Consider the following 17596-nt stretch of genomic DNA (forward strand, 5'->3'; position numbering starts at 1 on the left):
GAAAGGAAATAAAAAAATCATAAATTCTTAAAATAAATAATAATAAAATATTTACAGCTCTGGAAAAAATAAAGAGATCACTTCAGTTTCTGAATCAGTTTCTCTGATTTTGCTATTTATAGATATATGTTTAAGTAAAATGAACATTGTTGTTTTGTCTATAAAGTCTATAAACTTCGGACAACATTTCTTCCAAATTCCAAATAAAAATATTGTCATTTAGAGCATTTATTTGCAGAAAATGAGAAATGGTTGAAATTACAAAAAAGATGCAGAGCTTTCCGACCTTAAATAATGCAAAGAAAACAAGTTCATATTAATAAAGTTCATAAGATCAGAAATCAATATTTGGTGGAATTACCCTGGTTTTTAATCACAGTTTTTATGCATCTTTGCATGGCCTCCTCCACCAGTCTTACACACTGCTTTTGGATAACTTTATGCCTGCACTCCTGGTGCAAAAATTCAAGCAGTTTAGCTTGGTTTGATGGCTTGTGATCATCCATCTGCCACTTGATTATATTCCAGAGGTTTTCAATATATTTTATTTATATATTTTTTTTATTAATATTATTATTTTTTTAAATATATGAACATGCATGGTGTGATATTCTAGATCCAAGATGAACTGACTGTTACCCATGATAATTTAACAGAGCGTTGGTCCAATAAGCATGGATCCCCCTTGGGGTAGGATAGTTCATGCATTCTGGTACACAAAGGGAGGAGGAGGAGTTAAGGAAGTTACCCATGAATCTCCACCCCACAACTCCCAGTTCCCAACATTGAAGTTGCGAGGTCCACCTACTTTGCCGTGGAAAGAATTTGAACGCTAAAAACCAGTAAGAGCGAGAGAAAAGAGTTTTCAGTTTCAGTCCAGCGGAACCACAAGCAGGAGAACACCGTTCCTACTTTCCACAACAACATCTCCACAACATTTCCTCAAAATCTCCTCTTCCAACCAACAGAACAGCCACAGCGTGAATGATGCTGGTGCAGATGGTCAAAAACACATGTGACCAGTTTCCTAAACACAGATTAAGCTGAGGCCTAGACAGATAAAAGTAAAAGTGTAAACTGGTTTGCTTGCTAAAATCTCCATCAGATTGAGTTACTTTCACACTGCAATAGCTGAAGTGAACCAATTTGCTTTTGTTTCTTGATCCTCAATGGGTTGAGAATACAAGTGTTTAGTTACTGGTATATATAAATTATATTTACCTTGTTTAGTGATAAAATTTGCCAAATTCATGATCCTACCAGGGTACAGAGGGCAGATCTTTTGGTGATCTGAATGGTGCATGCTGTGTAAGGGACGAGCATGCACAGAAATGCACTGCTTCACGTTAAGTGTCACTTTAATCCTTGCTAGAATCAGGGTCACTGAAAATAGGGCACTGTATTCGGCCTAGGTTGAGGTTTTTATGCCTTATTTTCATTTTTCCAACACTGCAGCAGCACCTTTGTGAACACTTTCTGATTCAATGTGCTATGTGGCGAACTCATAGGATACAAAATATGATCACATATGATATAAAAATCTAATTTGGGGCATTTTTACTTTTTGCATGAACATAGCCTTAGAGGCAAATTCTAAGCTGTTTGTGTATTAATCCACAAAGACCTGCTACTCAACATTAAGGGTGTACTCACACTAGGCACAGTTTGGTTGAATTGTACTGGAGGAATGTTCTGCCCCGTCCCCACTCCCCCGCTGACCTGCACTCACACAGTGTTTAAACAATCCGTTCCCGAGCATTCTTACGTCATTATTCACTGCTAAGTGGGCTTGGTGGTGTTGTGCCGAATTTAACACCCCGACATGAAAAGTACCCTCTTTCTGGAGCAAATCTTCTTGACAAAAGCAGAGATAATAAATAATCCACTTTAACTTACTTAGAAATATGTGCCAAAAGTCACGGTTATTACATTACGTTACATCTGGCAGACGCTATTGTCCAAAGCGACTTACAATAGTGAAGTACATAAAGTAATAGAAGTTAAAGGTAAAAAAACATTTTTAGATAGGGCCTAAAGGAGGACATAGGAAAATAATGGGATAGAGGAGTGAAGGAGGGGAAGAAGGAAACAAGTAGTTAGTGTGTTAGAGGTGTTAGGAGAGTAAGTGCTCTTTGAAGAGCTCTGTCTTCAGGAGTTTATTAAAGATAGTGAGAGATTCTCCTGATCTGGTAGTGGAAGATAGTTTGTTCCACCATTGGGGAACTCTGTATGAGAACAGTCTGGATTGCTTTGTGTGAACTCTAAGTCACTGTTACATACATCGCATACATCATGCTTTTCCTGGCTGGGGTGCTGAATTTGGAACAACATTGCCATGTTTGTTTACAGGTATGTCGCATCGTTAAGACACCTTGTTCTGTGCTCATGCATGGATCGTGCTCACACTGCATGCGTACCGTGCCCTGGCACAGTTAAGAATGATTACACTAGTCAATCGAGCCGTGCTTTGGGATTGCATAGTGTGAGTACACCCTAAGAGACTCTGACCGTGTGTGAACATGATTTATTGCATCTGCCATCAAAAACAGTATTAAAAATTCAATGTGCAATGTGCAAAAGTGCAATGGGAGTATTCACAGCAGTCAACACACATAAACCTAAATAAAACTGTCCTTTGTCTAGGAAAAGTCTTAATCCATGTTCAGGAAACCTTCAGTGTCTCAGTTTAATCCCTTTTATGTGACTCTATAACAGCTCAGTATAGGACTACAGGCCTGCTGATACACAGCAGTCACTAAAAAGTTTGTGAACTTTTGGAACACCATGCTTAATTTATTCCATTCATAAAAGCTTTGTCTTAAGATTTAACAATGAAGCCAGTCTTTAGAAACCATGGGGTAAACCTTTTAGTCTTTTGAGCTTTAGGAACTTTTCCTCTACCGTCTCTGATAATTCTGTTTTGGAAGGCAGATGTTTTTTTTTTTAGAATCAGATCTAATAGGAGCCTAAAAGGAACACCTGAAGATCTGATCTGATCTAAATGAGCTTAAGGCCTTCAGTGCGTTTAAAGCCTCAGCAGCTCTAATGTGTGTAATGGCTGCTGCACAGCGTTAAATTACTTTTAATCATCAACCAATTCAATCAGATGTTAATTACCTCTGTTTTGAGAGATCAATATCTCAGCATGCCAACAGTGCACACTTTTTCCAATGCGCTGCAAAATGCTTCACGTTGTTTGTTAAACTTCATTACTTTCAAAATGTAGTTAAAAATCATAGGTGTCACATTTCCACAAGTCCAGATTCCAAAAAGTTCACAAACCTGTTTTGATAAGGCTTGCTTTACATACGTGTGGACAAACAAGCAAACCATATTAAATGTATGTTAAACTAATATATCAACTAAATAAAATACAGAAAATAATACTACACAAATAAGGCAATACATACTAACATTAGAATTTGCTTAGATTATGATTTAATGGTGTGAATCACTAAATAACTGCATTACTTCAGTTTGTTCCATGAAAACACAGCAATTCTTTATGTAAAAGCTCTTTTTTTACACTGGATGTGCATGAACACACTTGTCTTTTAGAGCATGCCAACACTGACAGTGCAGACAGCATGCAGCTTAATGTAACATTAATCATCAACACTGACGCACAAGCTGTAGCACTCTCACAATCACTTCACTACTCTACACTACACACACACACACACACACACTCAGGATCTGACTCAGGATCTTTCACTAATCCAATTGTGAACAAATATGATTTGTTTTCTGGCTAAGAGCTGAATTAATCTGCTGGACGAACTGGCAGGGGGCCAGCCTGAGCAGGACTTTGAGCAGCGGTTTAAAGCCAACACTGAGAGATTAGCTCTGTTAGCCCGCTGTAGCAACAATAATCAAACAGATGCACTCGTACCTTGCTGGTGGAGGCTTTGTATGTAGTCTTCAGTTTTTGGGACAGCTGACTCGTGCTGTGACTGGCTGTGTAAACAAGACAGAAACAACTAGAAATTAGACAATATATATAAATATATATATATATATATATATTTTTTTTTTTACTTTTATTATGACATGTAGCTGCAATGGCTAATGGCTAACCGGCTAACTGTATTTCCGAGCTGAATGAATCACTGGTTTTTAATAACAGATTTATTTCTTAGAGCTGGTTAGAGTGGGTAGGATCTGTGGTTTGATATTTGATGTGGATTATGGCTGTAGTTCACCTGAGTTAGTTACCGATTTACCTTCACAACCCTGGATTAGAGCTAACGGCTCAATGCTAGCTAGACTAACAGCCTGCAGATTTTACTGAAGATTTGTATTTCCGAACTAAATTTATCGCTGTTTTTAACAGCAGATGAGTGTGTTTGTGCTGGTTAGTGTTTGTAGACCCTGTGGTTTATAAGATATGTGGATTATGACTATAGTTTACTCCAGTCTACAGTTATTACCTTTACAACACCTTTACAATGCTGCTGTGGGTCCCATGCTAGCTAGGCTAACAGACTGCTGGTGTTAATGGAGATGGCTAGCAGCTAACTGGCCATGCTAACTGTATATCCAAGCTAAATTAATCACTGTTTTCTTAATTAATAAAACAGCCTCGGTCAGATTCTGAGTGATGTTGAAATATAATTATATCGCAGTGGGGTTCCACCCGTCACTCTCTCTGATTGGTTTAGACAGGAATATGAGTCTAAATTAGGTTGTATGTGCGACCACATTGGTTGCACTTTAGAGCCCTGTGTACCGTATTTAAAATCATACTTAAAATTCTTTCATTTTCCCCAAAATCAACAGTGCGCCTTATAATCTGGTGCGCCTTATGTATGAATTTTACCAGTCAGGTATTAAGGAGCAGTAAAGCCACTCGGCTAAGGTACAGCATTATACAGGAGTTTCTACAGCTGGAACAGTATTAGCACTAGCCGCTAACCTCAGTGCTAGCTCTTTTGCTGTTCAGAGGTGAGCATATTGGACTGTAGTTTGCGTGTTTCCCGTGTTAAAACAAACTAAGTGGGACAAACCACTAGTTGATAGTACCTTGGCTTTCGGGCTGCATTTGCTAGCACTAAGCGGTGCTAAAAGTGGCTAGAGCTGCTGCTAACCGCTGCTGCTAAAATACTGGAAATCTAAGCTTACTGTAAATAAACAGAAGCACTTTACTCACCAGTGTATACTACATGTTAGAACATTGCTGCTGGGACAATTTGATTGTGTTTAGCCATGGGAGCCTTATCAAGGTTTGTGGATGATTAGATTTGGGTCAAAGGTATTGGATGGACCTCAATCAACTGGATCATGTGGGGTTGATTAGGGTACGTAGCTCTCCATGTGTAAGTTGCGGATGCAAAATGACAAACAGCATTCTTTTCTGTTCCATTCAGCGGTCTGAGATGAGTCTCTCTTACCTTTAGTCTTCAGGGCTCCTTTAGTAAGGTCTCCTCCATCTACAGTCTGTCCTTCACCAGCCAAGCGCTCGTTCAGGGACTCGATCTCTCTCCTCACTGCCGTTGGTTTGAAGAGTTATTGATATGTAGGTTAGAAGAACACAGTAGAACATTAGGTCTGGTTGCTGATCTTCTCTGTGAACTCCAGTCAAGGTATGCATTTGCTCAATTAGAGGAATCTGAAATGTTAAAACTAATCAATCTAGCTAGCTAGCAATTGGGATTTGTTTTATGTTTGTTATGAAGAAAAGAGCAATAAAATTTAAATCACATTAAACTAAAATAATGTAATTGTCATCATATTTGTTAACAAAGAAAATACTACATATGGATTTCTTTGGTCGCTTGCGCCATCTTTTCTTGATCTAAAAAATCTCAGAGGGGCACAGAGTGGTCCAGGGGCCTAAAGCATTGACACTACGATCAGGAGATTGTTGGTTCGAATCCTGGTCATGCAGCTTGCCATCAGCTGCCAGAGCCCAGAAAGAGCAAAATTGACCTTGCTCTCTCTCTGGGTGAGTAGATGGCTCTCTCTCTCCCCTCATCACTCCAAAGCATGATGTTGATCAGCACGTGGCATCTGTGAGCTGATGTATCAGAACCGAGTCTCTGCGTTTTCCTCTGTGATGCGTTTTCCTCTCTGCGTTTTCCTCTGTGATGCTACTCGGCAATGCTGCATCAGCAGCAGTTCAAAAAGAGGTGGTGGCTGATTTCACATGTATCAGAGGAGGTGTGTGCTATGTGCTATAGTGTTATGGGCAAAATGAGGTGAAATTGGATTGGGCCTTGCTGTTCGAACTGAAAAGTAAACACTACATTCACATATGCAATTTAATTTTAGTTTGTCTTTTACTCACATTCAATGTTTTCAAGGTAGAGATTCTCAAACTCGCGTTCAATCTGTCCAAACAGGTCAAGCAAGTTGCTCCTCAGAGCCATGGGCAGCTTGGAATCCTGTAACGAGCATCAGATCACACCATCAGCTCACAAACATTCACAGAACCTCAGAATCTGACTGAAAGATCTCTCCGCTAACCACATGACAGACAGCAACGAACAGAAAGTGGATTATCAAACGAGTTTTCATCATAAAATCAGGTGTGAAGTCAATTCCAGTTATTCTAGTCATGTTTTAACAGTCAGTCTACAGTTCTGATGCAATGTTAAAAACAGTAAAGCAACAGAGACCAAGGGATGAAACTAACTGAGTCACTCAGGAGCTTTTAAACATTATCAAACACACCTAACAGGATTTACACAAGTGGTTAAGAAACACATCTATATATTAAGCTACAGGCTACTACACAACTGGACAAAACGTCTGTTACTGTGACTAGCTAGACAGCACCCTAAGATAACAGAGACCCTGCTTGCCAGTACTTAGTAACACCTCTTTTGGCAAGAATCACAGCTTTTAGCAGGTATTTCAGCTCTTGTTTGGGATATTTACACTTATTCTACAAGAGAAAAGGCTTCTAGTTTTGTGAGATACCTGCACTTTCTTGTTGGTAACACTTCCTATGAACCCAGTATTCATAATGCATTATAAATGCATTCATAATGCATTATGACATGCATATTACCTTATACTGACTGTAATAAGGCTGTATAATAACTCTGTATAATAAATATAAGTACTTACAGTGACATCCATAACACATTGTAAACTACAAGTATAAGGGTTTATAAAGAAAGGGCTTATAATTCCTTATAATATCTGTTCATAAGAACATTGTACAATGTAGTGTTGTAATGCACTATAACACAGATTTGGTATATTTTGGTACAACACTACATTGTACAATGTACTTATGAACAGATATTATAAGGCATTATAAACCCTTTCTTTATAAACCCTTATATTTGTAGTTTATAATGTGTTATGAATGTTGCTGTAAGTACTTATGAGTTATTATGCAGCCTTATTACTGTCATTATAAGGTTTTATGAATGTCATATAATGCATTATAAATGCATTCATGAGACATTATGAATACAGGGTTCGTAGGAAGTGTTATCAATGTTTTTCTTTTTTTTTCAGGGTACTGTAACATCTTATAGCTAGATTTATTTAATCTGGCCTGAATGATTTTGCTAGTTCATAAACTTGAAGCGATTTTCTCTAGGTTTGGTTGGATTTATTAAACAGTTAAAATTCCAAGCTCACCAAAATGCACAACAACAAACACTGTGTGAAAATGTTCTCTCTGCTCATTGGTCAGAGCTTTCTGGGGAGGAACAAAAAGTAAATACAGGAAGAAGGTCCTGTGTTCTGAACTAGTGCATATGTCTGTGCAGTTTATCATTGAGCAACAGCAGAAATTGCATTTATTCAGAGTTTGTATTAATTATCGGGGTAATATAAGCAGCTGAAATAACACCAGAAAAGAGCAATTTAGCTCAAATGTGTGGAGTGCATCTGATGTGAGTGTGTTCAGTTTGAGCTCAGATTATGGTTTTCCAACAAATTAAACACTCCAAAGATGATCTGGCAAGAAGGAACAGAGCTGTTCTCAAGAGCCTTGTTTTGGCCCACATCCTATTATGATAACTGTGCACTGTTTATTTGCAAGGACCTTAAACGGTGCCGATTGGAGATAATTTTATGTACTAACTATTCACAGTCATTTTTTACCTTGAAGTAGCCACATACATATACAGCTCTGGAAAAAATTAAGAGAGCACTTTAGTGTCTCTGATTTTGCTATTTATAGGTTTATGTTTGAGTAAAATAAACATTGTTGTTTAATTCTATAAACTACAGACAACATTTCTGCCAAATTCCAAATAAAAATATTGTCACTTAGAGCATTTATTTGCAGAAAATAAGAAATGACCAAAATAACAAAAAAGATGCAGAGCTCTTTTCAGACCTCAAATAATGCAAGAAAAACAAGTTTATATTCATAAAGTTTTTAATCAAAGTTTTTTTTTTATGCATCTTGGCATGTTCTCCTCCAACAGTCTTACACACTGCTGTTGGATAACTTTATGCTTTACACTTTACACTGGTGCAAAAATGCTCAGTTTCCAGTTCAGTTTGGTTTGATGGCTTGTGATCATCCATCGTCCTCATGACTATACTTCAGAGGTTTTTAATTTGGTAAAATTAAAGTAACTCCAATTTTAAGTAGTCTATTTTTTTTTCCAGAGCTGTATAATTTGCCATATCGTTGACCCGACTATGATGATCCTACTTTGCAGTGTACTAAGTAGGATCACGTTAGTATATCTAACATCTAGTGAATCTAATAACACAACAGAAACACTATGTTGGCCCCTATGGCATCAATAACCAACTTACCTCCATACTGGAGAGCGAGCAGCATCCAGAACCCTGCTCTCAGCCAAATTAAAACTACACAGAGACAAGTGGTGTTCAAAAAAAACAAAAACAAGCAGAGATATAACCAGCTGAGCACCCGTTTGAAACGCGGCCAAGTAGACACTACAAGATACATACGCACTTGATAGAGAGGAGTGGACAGTGTGTGACAGAGCAAGGTTAACTACACTCCACTGTCACTGCCATACGGGCACACACACACACACACACACACACACACGATGAAGAAAGAGCCAATTAGCAAACAATAACCAGTCCCTTCTTCTCATAAAGCCACTCAATCCTAAAACAGAGTTGCCTATGGCAACCGAACATAATGACAGTCCTGAGAGAGAAAGGCACTGTATCATAATCCTCAGGACAAGTTTACAGAGGGGCCCGTCAATCAACAAAGAGTCAACAGGTAGCAATGAGGGACAGAAAGGACCACTGAAAAGAATAATCAACCCCCAACATGCCCATTCATTAACATTTGATGAGTTACTGGAGGCTATAGTGGGTATAGAACAGGGTCAATATCGTAGACAGATGACAGGACATTTCAGCCGTAACATTAAAACTAGGGCTGCACGATATATATCGCTTAAGCATAGTTATTGCGATGTGCACATGAGCAATTGTCACATCGCAGGACGTGCAATGTCACTTAAGGGAATTAAATCAAACACTCCGTGTTGCAATGTTTTGATTTCTGACACAAGAAGTAGATGCACAGCGCTGTCTATGTGTCTGTGTGAGTGACAGGCTGCTGCTGCCTGCACGAGGGGAGGAGGGGAAGCGTGGGACAGGAGTACACACAAGGTAATTGCATGGCCTCTATCCACATGGTTGGGCATATCCAGTTACATCTGGATCCCAGAAAAACGCTCTTATTTACCTTTTTAAAAGCCATATAAAAGCCTCATTAAAGGGCCGATATCTGTTGTTTTGCTGTTTTCCTCGGGTTTCGAGTGCTCGGCACTGACTCAGCTCTTAATCGATTCAGACGCAAGACAGTGCATGTGTGGGGGCGGGGCCGGTGACGTCATGGACCCTGCATTGTTTAATATTGAAATATATATAGTTGAGAAAAATAATTTACAATGTAAATTTTTCCAATTTCGTGCAGCCCTTGTTAAAACCACCACGATTCTAGACTCACTGTTCCCTGTGAGCAGCGTCCTTTGGGTACTGATAAAGGACTAGAGGAGGATGAGCAACACTGTAAACTCCATTTGCATGCCAATGCAAAGGCTGGTTTACCTCAGCTAATGCCAGCTACTATCCTAGCCTGTATAGCTCATATATTTTAGCTAAAAAAAACAGCCAGTTTGTGATGAAGTATTAAATGAAGTAAACTGATAACAAGTGTGATAATTGTGTGATAATTTAACTTATGTGGGTAGAGAGTTTAAAATGAACTTAAATATAGAGTTTATTGGGAGAGAGACATAGACCTCATATATATATTTTATACATTATTATATATTATCTCAATATTTCCACTGAGGCAAATATAAATTTTCTGTAATCTGTAGGCAGTAAAAAGAAGGGATGAACGATCTTGAAGGAAACACTGACATGTACAGCTTAACTGTATAAGGTTCAGACAACAGGCTCACTGTTTGACATAGCACCGTTTAACATACTATTTTTCTTATCAGTGTTTACATAGGGAATGTCCTCTGATAGTGAAACATTTTTAGAATAGGTGTGTGCTAAAAGCTCCAGATCACACAGTCGAGCTACACTGCTCAATCGATGGAGAAACTACTCATTCACCAAAATAGCTAACCACATCCTGGTTTCTGGAATTTACTGCAGTGTTAGAGCAAAGCTCTTACATAAATACTCCTGTAAATCTTGTAAATATTGGTCTAAGGGGTATTTAACGTGTTTGCTTCTCACAGGTGTGCCATCAGGATTTTAAGCCAAGTTAAACCACAAATAAGAAAAATTACTGATCATCAAGGACAGCATTCAGCGTACATCAAAACAGTCTCCCTCTTGACGTCAGAAGACAGCATGTAATATGTTACTTTGCTGCTTCCATGAGCGGGTACACAAAAGTAAAATTAAAAAAACAAAAAAAATGATAATAAAAATGATAATAATAATAATTTTGTTATATATTTAAAAAGTATGAATAAGCTTACACAAGGCTCTGCACAGAAAAAGACTCTTTGGTGCAGATAAACATAGGCCTGTCATGATAGCTACATTTTTGGGATGATCAAGTGTCACAGAAATTATCGCAATAATCAATATTATTGTCATTACAGAACAATTTAATGCAAATGACATAGTAAAGAGTAAAGAGCTTCTATTAGCTAAGATTTCCAGTATTTTAGCACGGTTAGCAGTGCTTATTGCTAGGAAATACTGCCCAACAGCACTACACTGAGTGTTGAAGTACCCCAGTGCGCTGTCAGCTAGCGGTTTGTCCAACATAACTTGTTTAAACACAGTACACAAGCAGACTACAGTCCAATATACTCAATTTTGAGCGGCGAAAGAGCTAGTGCTGCGGTTAGCAGCTAATGCTAATGCTGCTGCACCCAGCCTTAGTGCTGGAGAACTAAACTGAAACTCCTGTATAGCGCGACACTTTAGCAGAGTGGCTTTACTGCTCCTTAATACCTGACTGGTAAAATTCATACATCAGGCGTACAGGACTATAAGGCTCACTCTTGATACATCCATATATTTTAAGACAAGTTGATAATGTAATTACTACCTTCCCAGGTCTAGATTAAACTGTTGGCACCATCGCCAAGCCGTGGAACAGTGGAACTGTGTTCTCAGGTATGATGGTACCCTCACTAATGCTCTTGCCACTAAATGCAATCAAATCCTTTCAGCAATGCTCCACAATCTAGTTAAAAGCCTTTTGGACAATACAGACAGTTACTTCAACAAAAGCAGGACCAACTATTTTTAATTCTCTTGAATTTAGAAGAAGAAACAACGAATAGGTAGGTGTCCCAATACTTTTTTTCTGTCTATATAGTGCAAAAAAAGCCAGAAAAGTGATATAGAGAATAGAGACATACAGACGTACAATATTACTATATTAACTATATTAATTAAAGTTATACAGTAACTCAAGGAAGGAAAATGTAAAATGAGAACACACCATTAGACATGCCATAATACAGAACATTGTCCACATCAGTAATGATGCATATGAAAAACAAAGAGAGCGGTAAACAAGTGAAAGAAAGAGAAAGCCACATGCTCACCTGCCCCTCCAGCATGTCTCTGTGGATGGGGGGCCTCTCCTGCTCCGTGCTGTTGGTCCTCCGGATGGAGAGGCTGTGCGACTTGCGCTTCTGCTTGGCTTGACGGGCGGCTCCACTGTTTCCACTCTCAACAGGCATCACTCCTCAGTGACGTCCCACTGCCCACTTCCTACCTGGAACTGTGTAAACACACACACGGACAGGGTTTGCTCCGGCCCACTGCGACGGTCCAGAGGCTTTCTCTCCTCTACTCAACAGAAAGCTCTTATTGTTCGCTTTAACAGAAGCTAATGGAGTTATAAAATGTTCGGCTGCGCAATGCAACTAATGGAATGTCTTAATACCGCAGTCGTAATACGTCTTATATAAACCCAGTCTTATACACAGTCTCAATGTGTGCTAATACTGGAGTGTGGGTGCTGAATCTCTTTTGCTAAAGCTCGTCAGCACAATCAGGCCTGTACAAGCCTGTTTTTGGCTTTTTATTGCCAATTTAAAGGGGCTGTCAACTTGTTCTGTTAATATGTTTGTGCTTTTAGCTGCAGGGTTCTGTATAAATTGACTTAAAGCAGCACTAGGTAGGATTTCCTTGATTTTTGATCTTTTTAAATAAGTGAAATTACAGCTTGAAACTCACTGCAGTGCTGCATTGAGGTGTAATAGGAGGAATAGCCGTGCTCTCGTGTCTGTGCCGGAGCTCCTCTGAGCTCAAACCAGACTCTAAGTTTTCCGAGGCGGCCAAGACCAACGCTCGCGAGAACTGCGACCTGCTTTCCGACCTTTAGTTCTAACAGTTCTACAAGGACTACTGGTTCATTTGTTAAAACTAACATACATACACTCTGGCAGAAGCTGGAAAGAGACCGAATATGTCTGTGAAAGCCAGAAAACGAGAAAGAGAAACTAATCCGCCTGAAACATTTATTACACTCTACAACTGTAGGGGGAGCCCACAAGCACAAAATCTCAATCCTACCTAGTGGAGCTTTAAGATTCTAATAAAGAACACTGCTGTTCATGCTGACAGAGATTCTTGTAGTTCTAGGTTTGGAGGAGTATGGAGCAATTATAACAGAAGATGAGGACATCAAACTGTCCCCCAGAACCCATGAGTGTAGATAATGTGGACAGTGCAACGTGTCTCTAAAGTGAAGGCACCACGGGTCTAGTGCCTCTGCTGCCTGGTAGCAGTATGGCTCCACCCATGCCCATACGTTTTAATACGTTCCATGTCCAGCGTTTAGTTTTACAGTTAGTTTTCTGTGTGCTAAAGTTGCTACATTATTTAGTTTTTGCACCATTATTTAGTTGTTTGCACTATTATTTATTTAGTCTTTTAAATTCTTCTACATCGTTAGAACACATCGTAAGAAGAGTGACACACAGAAATTAAGTGATTGACAGACAGCCCTGGCTGGAACAGATCGTCTCCATTACATGAAGAAGCTAAGTTGTAGTCGAGCTGTCAAACATCTAGGGCTGAAAATCGAAATTCTACACCAAAAAGACTAAAATGTCTTGATACTTTAAATTAAACGTGCATAAACATGCAAAAAGTGGTCTCTGTCTCTCGCCAACTTGTGCCGTCTCTCCCTCTCTCTGTATCTCGCTAATTCACACCGTCTCTCTCTCTCTCTCTGTCTCTCACTAACTCGTGCTGTCTCTCCCTGTCTTCTGCTACGCTGCATTCTGCTACTCTGGTCTGCTAGTGTGCTGCTTGTCAATGTAATGCTGATATAAAAAAGGACTAAAGAACTGAAATGCATAAAGCAATATGCGCAGAAAAAAGTGTGTGTAGTTTAAGAACAGGCAATGATTTTTGTTTTTAATTAACCGCTACAAACATGCTCACTGTTTGTTCCAACAAAATCCAGAAAGATAGAGCCTCTCCTGGTGACAGTATGAGAGTGAGATTACTCATGTCGGCTGTTAAATAAGCATGTTGTGTGAGAATTATTATCAGTTTTTGTATTTTTTAGTTACAATTTAGAAAAAGGTATTGAAAAAGCGCTGTAGTATTTGTACTTGATCTCAGCCATAACTCTCTTTAAATTCTGCCTTTCTGCCTTAATCCAAGATCTCAAACAGGTTCAACGGTCAACCTTTGACCCAAGCCCCAAAATAAAAGTTTAAATATAAATAAATAACATGGCATGTCATGGGAATATGCACACTGCAGCAAATACACCAGTGAAAGCAACCAGGCAGCCTAAAACTCCCACACAGCCCTAACCAGACAGAAATGCTGAGTTTTCCTACGCTTTTACTTTACTATAAACATTAAATACTGTTTATTTCAAGTGTTTAAGCATTTTTTCTTTCTTCAATCAAGTAGACAGCCCCTTGCATGTTTAAATTTAGCTAAACAGTCCCAATTTTAAGTCCTAACTAACCCTGATTTACTGGTTCAAACAGTAACATAAACCCAATATGTCTTCAAACTATTAAACCCAAGCGTGTTAAATGTGAGCTCAAGCATTACAAGCAAAGAACATAAGAAAAAAACAAACATACAGCAAAAAATGACAATGAATAAGACAACATGCAAAATTAAAAAATAAACAAAAATACCAGGACAGGGAAGCACAGTGAATGCTAAACAAAGCAGACACATCCTCATGGCGACGGGTTAAAGGTGTACACGGGTCTCGGTGCGGTGCCTGGCTCACTCTCCCACACTGAACAGAAAAGAACACAGTCTATGCATCTACAAGGATGGACAAATGAGAAAGTAAATGCAGCCGAGACAAGCTGGTTAGGCAGCATTCACACACACACACACACACAAATAACAGAAAAACAGCAAGGAGGAAAATTAGAACATGGCTGGAGAAAATGGAAATTAAATGCAGGCACTAGTTATGGCATTAGTAATGCTGCATTCTGTAAGCTTATGTTATTTCGTATTATCTGCATGCACTAATATTTAAAAAATATGCAAAAGTGAAGATTCACCATGCTTAAAAAGAGGGAACACAAACAGAATACGCAGTAACGCAACCCAGTTAAAACCCTCCTACACTAAGGAGGGTAGTAAAAAAGGGGGAATATCAAAACATTAATACATCGAAGCATTATGATGCTTTACTTTGTAATACTGTATTGATTTTTCAAAATAGTATTGATTTAATTAATTAATAGTTTACGTGCCAGATAGCAGTGTTGTACTCTGTCATTAGATCCCTTACTCCCTTACACAAAATTATTACACATATTTATAATGGTTATTGGAGCAAAAATCAAATATGTCCACTTACTGAATCAAAGCAACATCAATAAATAAGAAAAAAAATAAATTAACATTATTCCTTATATGTCTGAATATTTGTGGACAGCCCTGCTAAAAAACAAATTCAACTGTTTACGTTGCCAGTTTTCATGCATCTTGGCATGTCCCCCCCCCCCCCCCCCCCCCAGTCTTACACACTGCTTTTGGAAAACATTATGCTTTACACTCCTGGTGCACAAATTCAAGCAGTTCAGTTTGGTTTGATGGTTTGTGATCTTCCATCTTCCTCTTGATTATTTTCCAGAGGTTTCCAATTTGGTAAAATAAAAAAACTCATACTTTTTGTTTTACTATTGATAGGTTATACGTTTGAGTAAAAGGAACATTGCTGTTTTATTCTATAAAATACTGACAAAACAAAAATGTGTACCTCGATGTAATCAAGAGGAAAACAGATGGTCACAAGCCATCAAACAAAGCTGCAAATATGAGCACCCAAAAGCAGTGTGTAGGACTGGTGGTGGAGAGCATGTCAAGACAACTGAAAGCTGAAATTATTCCACCAAATATTGGTTTCTGAACTCTTCCTGAGTTGAAATATTAGTACTGTTGTTTCTAAACTAATATGAACACATTTTCTGCAAATAAATGCTCTAAATGAAAATATTTGTATTTATAACTTTGGAGAAAAGTCGTCTGCAGTTTATAGAACAAAACAACACTATAATGTTTCTTTTCCATCTGTAAATAATTATAAATATTCTGTAAATCATATTTATAGTACCATATATACCATATTGCACTTGCTGCTATTGCACTTCTGGTTAGATGGTAAACTACATTTCGTTGTTTTGTACTGGTACATTGTAATAACAATAAAGTTGAATCTAAATGTAATAATGCCCATATTCCAGTCATAAGGTTGAATATTGCTAATTTAAATGTAATTTATAAAGCTTGTTATCGAACCTAGCAATAGTGTGTGCTGTTGACAGTGCAATAATAACACAAACACACAAACACATAGAGACCCACCTCCCCACGTCTATTTTTAAATAATAATAAAGCATTTCTGATAAATATGGGTTTTCTGAAAAAGCACCTTTCTCATATTTGGGGCTAATCAGCTCTAATTTAGCTAATTAGCAGCAATAAGCTAAGCTAACCTGGGCGCCTGTCTGAGTCTGCGCACTGTCACAAGCCCTAATATTCTCAAAAACCGTGTAAAAACACCAAGATAAACAGTGTAAAGCAGAGCACAGACCTGTCCCACGGCCCGCTGCCCGGCCTGAGCGCTGCTGCTGAAGGTCAGCGCTGTGTTTATGTAGCCTGCGCTGCTAAGCTAACCGCTATAGCTAGCCATATTGGAGCCGCTGCTCCTCCCTATCAGAGAAACATCAGTCAGAGAGACATCAGCTCAAAAACACTCACATTTCTGTCTTTAACAGCCCCGATCCACGGCTCCGCTCACTCACAGCACACGGCAGAGCCTGCAGCTAAATTCCACAGCATCTTCCACAAGATAATATGCAGTAAAAACAGGGTTTTATCAGACAGAAACACAGACAGACTGGAGCTCCTCTATCCCAGCCTGTCAGAGCGGACAGCTGGACGGACATTAGCTTCAAAATAAAAGTCCCCTTGTTTGACTGTTTTGTTGTGGCTCTGCTTATGTGGCACATATGTGGTAACTTACCAAAATAAAAAATAATAAATTATAACATTTAGAGACTTTTTATTCCTCAGATTTAATAACTTTAATATCTTATTATCATTTAATTCTTATCATTTCATTTTATTTTTTCTATTATCCTTATTTTTTTCTCATTTCTCATTTAAATGTTTTCAATCCGTTTTATACTGTAAATGCTCGGCTGCATTGTAAATGAGGGTCTCCCTCAATGTAATCTCGAATAAAAATAAAGGTTAATTGATTGATTGAATAACCTTTATAACTCAAATTGAATAAATAAATAAAAAATGTATATAATTTTGATATGTTTCAGCTTTTATACTAAAAACAACCTCCTTACGTCAGATAAAATATGAAAATGACTGCCACACAGGTTCTTTACAGACAGAAGCACAATCTACTGAGATTACATTACATTTGGCAGACGCTTTTGTCCAAAGATTATTAATAGATGATAAAAACATATAAATAAAAGTATAAGAAACTATATATGTTTTGCTTTTTAAATCTAATTTGTATTATAATACATTTCTTTTAACTCCTCATATGATTAGAGATGCGCTTCTGATTTTCACCAATCCCGGCACAGCACGGCTGTGACGTCAGGACATCTTAAAATGTTTTACAATAACAATCCAGAAGTTATAACAGACAAATAATAAAAATAATAAAAACGTA

At 38.2% G+C, this 17596-nt stretch overlaps 1 protein-coding gene across 3 annotated transcripts in view; it reads right to left on the reverse strand.

Annotated features, from left to right (window-relative positions):
- The window catches only part of wdr37 (WD repeat domain 37), a 61108-nt gene extending 44249 nt beyond the window's left edge, over nucleotides 1-16859 (reverse strand). The window contains exons 1-6 of one of the 3 annotated variants that reach the window (XM_049480340.1): nucleotides 16657-16859; nucleotides 14568-14674; nucleotides 11997-12175; nucleotides 6287-6383; nucleotides 5391-5486; nucleotides 3893-3957 (exon numbers count right to left, since the gene is read on the reverse strand). In XM_049480340.1, coding sequence (XP_049336297.1) covers nucleotides 3893-3957; nucleotides 5391-5486; nucleotides 6287-6383; nucleotides 11997-12134 — 396 coding nt within the window. In that variant the 5' untranslated portion in view covers nucleotides 12135-12175; nucleotides 14568-14674; nucleotides 16657-16859. Of the gene's footprint in view, nucleotides 1-3892; nucleotides 3958-5390; nucleotides 5487-6286; nucleotides 6384-8733; nucleotides 8788-11996; nucleotides 12176-14567; nucleotides 14675-16656 lie in introns of those variants that run through there. The other 2 variants (XM_049480341.1, XM_049480342.1) reach the window with 2 other exon arrangements.
- Between the last annotated feature and the right edge of the window lie 737 nt (nucleotides 16860-17596).

The sequence above is a fragment of the Astyanax mexicanus genome, chromosome 6 (assembly GCF_023375975.1).
Source record: "Astyanax mexicanus isolate ESR-SI-001 chromosome 6, AstMex3_surface, whole genome shotgun sequence".
NCBI classification, from domain to species: domain Eukaryota; kingdom Metazoa; phylum Chordata; class Actinopteri; order Characiformes; family Acestrorhamphidae; genus Astyanax; species Astyanax mexicanus.